General features: G+C 41.7%; 1 protein-coding gene across 1 annotated transcript; it reads right to left on the reverse strand.

The window, feature by feature from the left end:
* Positions 1 to 6,103: 6,103 nt before the first annotated feature.
* Positions 6,104 to 10,206, reverse strand: LOC121532973 (thiamine transporter 2-like). The gene is made up of 5 exons (XM_045205826.1): positions 10,039 to 10,206; positions 8,991 to 9,750; positions 7,139 to 7,331; positions 6,853 to 6,994; positions 6,104 to 6,598 (listed from the first exon to the last, which is right to left on the reverse strand). Exons 1-5 carry the CDS (start codon positions 10,204 to 10,206, stop codon positions 6,443 to 6,445), a joined length of 1,419 nt encoding a protein of 472 aa, XP_045061761.1. The 3' UTR covers positions 6,104 to 6,442.
* Between the last annotated feature and the right edge of the window lie 1,226 nt (positions 10,207 to 11,432).

The following is an 11,432-nucleotide window of genomic DNA, read 5'->3' on the forward strand; positions in this document are numbered from 1 at the left end:
TGAAGCGCACCACGCGTAAAAATTGTCTGTCCTCGGTTGCAACACTCACTACCGAGTTCCAAACTGCCTCTGGAAACAACGTCAGCACAATAACTGTTCGTCGGTAGTAGAATCATGAAATGGGTTTCCATGGCAGAGCAGCCGCACACAAGCCTAAGATCACCATGCGCAATGCCAAGTGTCGGATGGAGCTGTGTTACGCTCACCATCATTGGACTCTGGAGCAGTGGAAACGCGTCCTCTCTAGTGATTAATCACGCTTCACCATCTGGCAGTCCGACAGATGAATCTGGGTTGCCAGGAGAAAGCTACCTGCCCAAATGCATAGTGCCAACTGTAAAGTTAGGTGGAAGAGGAATAATGGTCTGGGTCTGTTTTTCATGGTTCGGGCTAGGCCCCTTAGTTCCAGTGAAGGGAAATCTCAATGCTACAGCATTCTAGACGATTCTTTGCTTCCAACCTTGTGGCAACAGTTTGGGGAAGGCCCTTTCCTGTTTCAGCATGACAATGCCCCTGTGCACAAAACGAGGTCCATAAATAAATAATTTGTTGAGATCGATGTCGAAGAACTTGGCTAGGCCTGCACAGAACTCTGACCTCAACCCCATCTAACACCTTTGGGAAGAATTGGATCTACGACTGCGAGCCAGGCCTAATTGCCCAACATCAGTGCCTGACCTCACTAATGCTCTTGTGGCTGAATGGAAGTAAGTCCCCGCAGCAATGTTCCAACATCTAGTGTGAAGCCTTCCCAGAAGAGTGGAGGCTGTTATAGCAGCAAAGGGGGGACCAACTCCATATTAATGCCCATGATTTTGGAATGAGATGTTCAAGCATGTGTCCACATACTTTTGGTCATGTAGTGTATATACCGGTACACATAATTCTTTATAGCAGGACACTGTAAAGTTCATTATCCCTCTGAAGAGTATGAATTAGGCTGTTTGAGAAGGTTTGAATCCTAAACAACCTGCCTACACATAATTTGAAGTACAATACCAACATAGCTACTGTAGTAGGTCAAAACTGTGTGCTGGAAAACCTTGGTAGAACATGGGTTGAATAGGCATTGTGGTGCTCATGTGAATTTCCTTTATTTTTGGCTTCAGACCAATGCCTATTCTCACATAAAACATATATATTTTTTCCCCCATGTTTTTTTCACCGGAAGGTGATTATACAACATGATTTATAGTACTGCATAACACAACAATAAAAGTTAAATAAAAGTAAACAATTATGACAAATGACAACATAAATAATGTAGTTGTTAGTATTTATTTAATATTAACAGCTGATTTTCCAGAGGGAAGCGAAAAAACACAAACTAATTTAAGCCAGTAATAAGCTGGAAAACTTTTCCTTGATCTCTCAAGACAATCGATTAAGCTCCTGGAAAATCCACAAATAATCAACATGTAACCATTAACTATTTACATGAAAATGTACCTTATAGTTACTGAAGAAAAGCCAAGTACTACATTACTTGTAAACAACAGTTAATTATCACTAAATGTAACATTTACAACCAAATGTACATTAAGCAGACATACTCAACTTTGTAAATACAATTCATGGATGGCCACAATGGCTTTTGACAAGCTACAGGTTTATGCAGGCTTTTTTGTTCAAGCCCAGTTCTACCACACCTGATTCTACTATTCATGCTCTTGATGAACAGCTGAGGTCTTGCTGAACATTTGAGTAGTAGAATCAGGTGTGGTAGCACTGAGCTTGAAGAGAAAAGCCTGCATAACGCTATAGATCGTCAAGAGCAATTTTGATAACTCCTGATATTAACGCTGCAACAAATGACAAACTGCTGAGCAACAAGTTCAGAACTCTTAAGAAAAATTACAGACATATTTACAAATCTGATATTGGATAGGTGCTCTAAAAAGTTAAGCTACAAATGTCCTAAGTAGTGCTGTACACAGCTGTCCATCTCCAGTAAAAGAGCACACATGTCCTCATTTATAAATGGCAGTTTAAATATGAAAAGGTGAAAGTACTCACAGACTTGGATTAGAACATACATTTTAAGTATTAATGGTGTCCAAGTACCATGTGTACTATGTGCTTTTGAATTGGCATAAGTCGTTTGTCAGTTCCACATGGGCCAGCTTGCAGGCGCATGCCCACAATCCGCCACTCTGCCATAAAGCACTGTGTCCCTGTGCAGTACTGTATGGCGTGCATCTCATGGATGAGGGCAACGACCTCTTTCTTCCTTGATAGTCTGTGAGCTGGTCTCTCCTCCGTTCTAGCAAGACGCACGCAGTAGTACACACCACCACTCTCACTGCCACTTGCCTGCCACAACACAAACCCAAAGGCTCTTTAAGAGCCACCTAATAAATGCAAATAAGCACTCTGTGTCAAAACTATACACTAAAGAGAATGGTGAAAATGTATCCTCCAAGAGGCAAACCCAGGACCTTTAGTTCCAAAGGTGGTGACGCTAACCGTTACACTACAAACCTTATTATAAACATGTCAACTTAATTATAAACATGTTAACTCTATTTAACTGGACAGTCTGGTGATGACAGGATGCTTTCGTTGCACAATGTTTTTGTTGTTCATTCACTCATTACTGATTGAACGTTTATTTCTCTTGCTTGGTTAAAAATAAATGGTCTAAAAACAGTTGATATGTTGAAAACAGTCTCATTTATACAGTTAGGTCATTTATAGAGTTAGCTCTAACCAAGTTAGCAAGCATGGCGTTTTCTTTTGACTGCGCACAGTTTCAGTTGCGCTAGCAAGGAATTATATTGTTGTTTTAACTGGGTGCACGTGTGCACTCGCACAAAGTGTTACTTTTGTGGATGGCAAATTTGGATTTTGGGGAACACACTGAAAAGTAACTTGACACTGTATTGATCAGTCAGTGAAATTTTTTATTATAATGACAAGAAGACATTTGCATGGAGAGGGGAGGGAATGTACTGAATTAATGCATAAGGTAAGATCTGTAACGTTAGCTAACGTTAAATAGCTTTGTTTTGGATGGTCGAAAAGTGTCTGTCTGGTGTGCTAGCTAGCTAACTTTTTCTTTGTAAGCCAATTTTATGAGCTACAGTTTGTGTTGTGAGAGGCATGGTTGATCTTGGTCGAAGGCTAGCTAGCTAGCAGCTGTTATCTTATGAGCTGAAATCTGTCTGCACACGTAACATTAGCAACCAAGCCAATTTGACTGTATGGAGTAGCTAACGTTAGATGAGCAATGCCCATTTAATGATGTATTATAAAATATCAGATCTCAACAATGATTGGAGAAGTGTTTAACTTAACCAGTAGGCTTAGGCTACCAGATCCTTATGATATATACAGTTGAAGTCAGAAGTTTACATACACCTTAGCCAAATACATTTAAAGAAACCGTTTTTCACAATTTCTGACATTTAATGTTAGTAAAAATTCCCTGTCTTAGGTCAGTTAGGATCACCACTTTATTTTAAGAATGTGAAATGTCAGAATAATAGTAGAGAGAATGATTTAATTCAGCTTTTATTTATTTAATCACATTCTCAGTGGGTCAGAAGTTTACATACACTCAATTAGTATTTGGTAGCATTGCCTTTCAATTGTTTAACTTGGGTCAAACGTTTCGGGTAGCCTTCCACAAGCTTCCCACAATAAGTTGGGTGAATCTTGGCCCATTCCTCCTGACAGAGCTGGTGTAACCGAGTCAGGTTTGTAGGCCTCCTTGCTCGCACATGCTTTTTCAGTTCTGCTCACAAATGTTCTATAGGATTGAGGTCAGGGCTTTGTGATGGCCACTCCAATACCTTGACTTTGTTGTCCTTAAGCCATTTTGCCACAACTTTGGAATTATTCTTGGGGTCATTCTCCATTTGGAAGACCCATTTGCGACCAGGCTTTAACTTCCTGACTGATGTCTTGAGATGTTGCTTCAATATATCCTTCCTCATGATGCCATCTATTTTGTGAAGTGCACCAGTCCCTCCTACAGCAAAGCACCCCCACAGCATGATGCTGCCACCCCCGTACTTCACGGTTGGGATGGTGTTCTTCGGCTTGCAAGCAACCCCCTTTTTCCTCCAAACATAACGATGGTCATTATGGTCAAACAGTTCTATTTTTGTTTAATCAGACCAGAGGACATTTCTCCAAAAAGTACGATCTTTGTCCCCATGTGCAGTTGCAAACCGTAGTCTGGCTTTCTTATGGGGGTTTTGGAGCAGTGGCTTCTTCCTTGCTGATCGGCCTTTCAGGTTATGTCAATATAGGACTCGTTTTACTGTGGATATAGATACTGTTGTACCTGTTTCCTCAAGCATCTTCACAAGGTCCTTTGCTGTTGTTCTGGGATTGATTTGCACTTTTCGCACCAAAGTACGTTCATCTCTAGGAGACAGAACGCATCTCCTTCCTGAGCGGTATGATGGCTGCGTGGTCCCATGGTGTTTATACTTGCGTACTATTGTTTGTACAGATGAATGTGGTACCTTCAGGCGTTTGGAAATTGCTCCCAAGGATGAACCAGACTTGTGGAGGTCTACAATTTTTTTTCTGAGGTCTTGGCTGATTTCTTTTGATTTTCCCATGATGTCAAGCAAAGAGGCACAGAGTTTGAAGGTAGGCCTTGAAATACATCCACAGGTACACCTCCAATTGACTCAAATGATGTCAATTAGCCTATCAGAAGCTTCTAAAGCCATGTCATCATTTTCTGGAATATTCCAAGCTGTTTAAAGGCACAGTCAACTTAGTGTATGTAAACTTCTGACCCACTGGAATTGTGATACAGTGAATTATAAGTGAAATAATCTGTCTGTAAACAATTGTTGGAAAAATTACTTGTGTCATGCACAAAGTAGATGTCCTAACCGACTTGCCAAAACTATAGTTTGTTAACAAACTGGCCCACGGGGGGCCAGTATGAAAAATGTATGCACTCACTAATAGTAAATCGCTCTGGATAAGAGCGTCTGCTAAATGACTACAATGTCAATTGGATCACTAAAAAATACAAAAAGAAATTAACAATAGTGTGTGGAGTGGTTGAAAAACGAGTTTTAATGACTCCAACCTAAGTGTATGTAAACTTCCGACTTCAACTGTACATTTTCATAAGCGCAACGTGACCGCAAGAGACAGGTTGGAATGTCTGACTGAAATACGGGACAAATCTACCTTTTTTTCTAAATTAGTGGTGTTTGAAATTGTTGATAAAATACAGGACATGATTATTTGGTTTTGTTTGCCTGATCCCAGATCTGTTTGCGCTTTTGCCTACTCCATTGTCATTGTCATTTAGCTAAACATTACAAGACAATTCCATAAGGAGTTGGCAAGAGAGCAGACACCATAGAATTAGGAATTAGAATACTAGAATGGACATGAACCGTCTTATGACTCCCGAGTGGCGCAGTGGTCTAAGGGACTGCATCGCAGTGCTAGCTGTGCCACTAGAGATCCTGGCACAATTGGTCCAGCGTCGTCCAAGGTAGGGGAGGGTTTGGCCGGCAGGGATGTGGGTTCGTTTCCCACAGGGGGCCAGTATGAAAAAATAAATAAAATAAGTAAATGTATGCATTCACTAACTGTAAGTTGCTCTGGATAAGAGTGTCTGCTAAATTACTAAAATGTGATGACGGTATAAAGGTCAGGGAGTTGGTCAACCATTGCCATTGACAGTTTTAGAGGAATGATTGAATAAAAAAAAAAATAATTGCCAATATGCCAACATTCCATTCAAACAATGCATTCAATCCACAGCCCAAACACTGGCTGAAATCAGTTGATGATAGGACTTAGATAAGTTGTAAATGCAACAAGTACTGATATTGTATCACATAATATTCAATCATATAATGTATGATTTGATTTGATTTGATAATAGAGCTCACAGCATTCCAAGAAAACCAACATTTAGACATTTATGGTCTGTTTACATATATTTTATAGACTATTTGTACAGAAAATTGGTATAGAACATGTATAAACTGTATTTATAATTATATGACAATTTTTATGTTGACAATAATTCTATTACACAATTTCTGATAAATCACATGAATTACTTTTATTTTCCTTTTTAAGTAAACTCAGGATTATGCCTCTACTGAAATTAATTCCAATTAGACTGGTTTGGATTTCTCCCTGAACAATATGGCTGCCATTTTCACTTCATTCTGGAACTTAAGGGTTTATGACAATGTCCCTCTAGTAATTTAATAGGATCTCTATGGCAGAAATAGACTTGCACTCAGGCTAGTAAAGAGTCAGCTGGAAACTTGAAACAATATTGGCCATGTTCATAAGGTTACAGTGCTCTCTGGTGGTTAAATTTAGATATTGCACTCCTTGGACAGAAATAATACAGGTGGTTGTGTATCCGTTGCATTGGTTTGTTCTCCATTTAGGCTAGGTGTGGTGGCAGTGCTGTATGTTCTTTCCCTTTGTTTGAGTGTCATGCCAGAGGTGAGACTTGTGGCAGGTCAGTTCTTCTCTCTGATAGGCCCTCAGCTGGGATGAGCTCTACCAATCGGCTCTGGAGAAGAGTATACACTCCTCTGATAAGGAACAACACGGCCATAGCAGCAAAGTAACTGGCATAGACAAAGAACTGCAAGGGGAAGGAGATGAGAGGAACACTCTTATTAGGCTACATTACATTACAAATGTGTTATAACACAGTAACTACCAGTGTAAGTAACAACATACTGTTGTTATTACTATGTTATAAGCAAGAAAGTACAAGTAGTTACACAATACCTACCACTTTTTCAATTACTGTCAGTAATTGCTTGTAAGATGATTTTATTTCAGTGAGGTGAGTGTATGTGTGTGTGGTAGTCAGTGTAATTCTCTTTGCAGTACCTGTGAGGTGATTGTGAGTTGCAGGCTCTTGGTGTTGACTACAATGGCTGTGAGAAGACTCTGCAGGGCCATGCCCACAAAACTGTTTACACCAAACACCAGGGCATAGCGCTCCCTGCTCAAGCCTTGGGCTATCTGGAACCTTACAGAGACACACAAAGGGAATCATTAGACATAGAGTCACCTCTATCAGGATTCTGCTTTGTACAGTAAAACAATGATTGATTGATTGATTGACTGCCCAGTCCCTAAACTTGATATTTCCTATGGTTGAAAGATATCTTACGTGCACATGGTGATGAGCTCCATGTAGATGGTTTTGAAAAGTCCATAGCAGCCGTAACAGATCCAGATGCTGTTGGTCAGGTCCATCAGGTAAAGAACTCCAGCAGTCAGAGCAGTCAACACACCCAGGACCAGCTCCCCCCACACTGACCAGTCCAGAGCCACATGGCCCACAACTATGGAGGCTGCCGCCCCTGGGAACATAGGTAGATAAATTCTCACTAATCTGGTAGAAAAAAAGTTCTTAACCAAATACACCACTCATCATGTTTCTTTTGGGCTATAGAGTAGTCCATACATAAACTGTAAGTCAGAATTGTAACAATGAAAGTGACAAGACCCAGTCAGGAAAGGACCCTGAATATTCTCCATATCACTCTGACGCTAATGCAATAAGGCTACTATAGCTAGCTTGGGCTTGTTTTAATCCACTTAAAACCTATATTAATTGGCCCATCCCGCCTTGGCAGATCAATAATAGCTGGTTTATAAGAACTGCTGACCGCTCTCTGTATTTAATCAATTTCTGGGCCTGAGGAGAGTACAGCTACGCCTAATGGAATTAATCTCATTCTGAGGAAGGAGAGGAGGAGGGGAGGAAGAGAGGAAAAGGAGAGGAGGATAAAGAGGAAAGGAGAAGGAGAGGAGAGGCCTTCCATCTGAAGAGGGTTATGAGACAGACCTGCTAATAGCCTAGCGTTGGCTGTAATCCCTCCATGAGAGTCAGATAATGACATAAATTGAAATGAAATAAGCAGGGACACATTCCTGGTAATTAGTATTACAGAGCGTGCTTTTGATCCTGGCAGGAGGTTATAGAAACAATATGGATGGAGAGGACAGAACCCTCTGACCGTTCTATGAAATGTGTGCTGCTTGGAGTGGATGAGTTTATACTGATAACACTGGTAGTTATAACTCCAATGTGTGTAGAACTCATATGTGAAGAGGATAAGGGTTTTTGATAGCAGGAATATATTACATGTTCATGCAAAACAGTCTTGGTTCATGCTTTTCACCAATCTGTTTCCAATAACATTCATATTGCCAAGTTCATTGTGGTAAAGCTGTTATTGACAGAGAGGTTTGGAACTCTCTTTCTTATTGGACTATTAACACATTTACTGCATGAAGGCCAAATCTCTTTTCAAACAGCTCTTACACTAAAAGGTATTATCACAATTTTCACAATTTCACAGTTTATTTCAACCCCATAGTGTGGAAATGTATATACAACACAGAAAAATCAAATTTTTGACTGCATTGGGCCTTTAAACAAAACATTTGAATTTACTTAGTCAAAGATATAGAAACTGTGATTGCATGTCAACCAGAATAATTTATAAAGTGGAGATATGAAGCAGGATGTAATTTAAACACAGTAATTGCCTGTGGTTTCCAGGGATATAGGGGAATGTTTCAGAGCTAAAAATCCAAAGGAAAGCCTGTCTGTGACGTGTTCCAGCTGGTCTGAGCCATCTGGATACAATAGACAGCAGAGGTAATTAGCCAGTGTAATTAATGCTGTGTTTACTGGTTGTCGCGTACTGGGTGTTAGAAAATAGTGGTAGTTTAGTGGCTATTGCCGGTGACCATCTTTACAGCTATGTCTTTAATGCTGTTAGGGTTTAACACACAAATATTGAATAGTAAATACATTAAACAGTCATGGAATATACGTGTAGTCCTGGATCGCCTTAAAAGGGGTAGAAAGTGTAATAGTTGATGATACGCAGTACACTTGAAGTTCAATGTTAAAACAACATTTGTTAGGAGAGTGAAATATGGGGTTTAACTCCAGCGCGTTACCAAGAGTCATGTGGAGAGGGTGTTATAGAGAATAGTTATGTTACCTGAGAGTGTGGCGACAGCCTCCACCCCTCCATTGTATTCTGTGAAGTTGTACTGGGGCTGTTTGATTGCCCAGAGGATCTGCACGTAGCCTGTGATCTGGTGGTAGCCACACTTCCCCATGGCTGACCACACACAGAAGAACAGCACAGCCACAGAGGAGTAACACTCTTTACAATCCACCGCCAACCTCTTCAGAGCTCTCATTTTCCCCCTCCCGGCCATCCTCCCCCTCCTCAGCCACCACACAACCCAGGATCCACATGAACTGGACACAACCTCCTCGAATGGGCCGATATTAGTCTGAGTCCCCCCCAGGACCAGGCTTCTCTGGGGCATGGGCAGGAGGAGGGCAGCCAACAGCGCCACACAAAGGGATCCCAGTGTAATGACATTGAGCCAGTAGATGGAAACCCCTCCCAGGGACACCAGGAGTTGACCCAACATGGCTCCTGCTGCGTAGCCCAGTAGCACAGCCCCTCTGGCATAGCTAGTTACTCTCTGGTAATACTGGGGGTGGACAACACTGTAGATATAGGAATAGTAGGCCACGTCTGCCGCGGTGCCCATACTGTAGATGAAGAGGGCGAACTGAGTCAACACCACGCCAGAGCTGAAGATGAACAGCAGAAATGCCAAGATGTAGTTGAGTGCCTGGAGGACAATGACAGGCTTGTACCTCAGAATGTCTGTCACCAGGAAGGTTGGGATGAGTAGGAAGAGGTTGGAATACGCCCATATTGGGAACACCTGCTTTGTAACCTGTGGGAAGATCAGGAAAATGGCAGGATAAATCATACAACAATACATTCACATAAAAGCATTTGCCGTTATATAATATAATATAATAATAAGCCATTTAGCAGACGCTTTTATCCAAAGCGACTTACAGTCGTGCGTGCATACATTTTTTTGTGTATGGGTGGTCCCGGGGATCGAACCCACTACCTTGGCGTTACAAGCGCCGTGCTCTACCAGCTGAGCTACATTTTTGATATGACTTCTCTAGCTAAATCAAGGTTAAATGAATAAACGATTAATGTGCCATACCTGTTTGGTGGTGAGGTTCTTGTATGGCCCGGTGAGGTAGTCTGTGAGGAAAGGCTCAGAGGGTCTCATCATTGAGCAGAAGCCATAGATACAGAGCAGCACTGTGGGGCCCACCCAGCCTCTGCCGTGAAGCCCACACTCCCTGCTCCAGTCCCAGCAGAACCACATTGTCTCTCTGCTGTTCCCCAGGCACGTCTCACCACGGCTGGGCTGAGCTCAGTCTAATTCAGCCTGTTTAATCTGCAGTGATATGGGGGCGGAGATAAGCCCAAGGTGAGATTGACTGTAAAGTCACCTAGCTGCTCCCAATGTTGTTGTTCCCTCTGAGGTTTGAAGAGGGAGAGCTACCCAGAAAGCGAGCATTAAGATGAAAAATACGGGGGTGAAGTCCAAGTGTTGGTGTTGTCATAAATAATCACCCTCCACCTCCTTCATAGCTCAGAATTTAATATGAAAATATAGCTGCAAGCAGCATTGGCAGGGTTCAAGCCCTATGGCCCCCAGCAGGACAAATTGAATTCATTGCCCTTGGATGAGATACTTTTCTACTCCTTAACACGTCAAACAGGGGTACTAAGGAAGGCACTAATGAAACTAGCTAATCAAAAGTTATGCTTAGAATGACGACTCTCCTTTGTGTGTGTGTGTGTCTTTCTGTCTTTCTGTCTGTCCGTCCAGCCTGGTCTCATAGACTAGACATAACAAAGGAAACGTACATCCGGGACACTCAAATTAGTATGATACAGCAGCGGCCCGCCCATCATACTAAATGGAGGGAGACAGAATTACTTTTACTATGTTACGTCTACCAGGTTGGTCTGTCTGTCTGTCTCTATGTGTGCCCTCTTTATTTAATTCACAGCCAGATTTATGGAAGATCACAATAGCCGACTACAGGTGGGGCCCCACTTGTGATTTGCAAAAAAAATACATACAGTGCATTCGGAAAGTATTCATACCCCTTGACTTTTTCCCCCCTCATCAATCTACACACAATACCCCATAATGACTAAGCAAAAACAGGTTATTATACATTTTAGCTAATTTATTAAAAATGAAAAAATGAAATATGATATTTACATAAGTATTCATACCCTTTACTCATTACTTTGATGAAGCACCTTTGGCAGCGATTACAGCCTCGAATCTTCTTGGGTATGACGGTACAAGCTTGGCACAACTGAATTTGGGGAGTTTCTCCCATTCTTCTCTGCAGATCCTCTCAAGCTCTGTCAGGTTGGATGGAGAGTGTCGCTGCACAGCTATTTTCAGGTCTCTCCAGAGATGTTCGATCGGGTTCAAGACCAGGCTCTGGCTGGGCCACTCAAGGACATTCAGAAACTTGTCACGAAGCCACTCCTGCGTTGTCTTGGCTGTGTGCTTAGGGTCGTTGT

This window comes from Coregonus clupeaformis, chromosome 20, assembly GCF_020615455.1.
Source record: "Coregonus clupeaformis isolate EN_2021a chromosome 20, ASM2061545v1, whole genome shotgun sequence".
NCBI classification, from domain to species: Eukaryota; Metazoa; Chordata; class Actinopteri; order Salmoniformes; family Salmonidae; genus Coregonus; species Coregonus clupeaformis.

Bases quoted from the DNA above. Each gene is read 5' to 3' on its own strand.
- LOC121532973 (XM_045205826.1), bottom strand. From the start codon at position 10,206: ATGTGGTTCTGCTGGGACTGGAGCAGGGAGTGTGGGCTTCACGGCAGA. The intron at 6,995-7,138 runs GTAAGATATCTT...TGTCTCTGTAAG, and splicing joins GAGCTCATCACCATGTGCAC to GTTCCAGATAGCCCAAGGCT. The intron at 6,599-6,852 runs GTACTGCAAAGA...TTCCCCTTGCAG, and splicing joins AACTCACAATCACCTCACAG to TTCTTTGTCTATGCCAGTTA.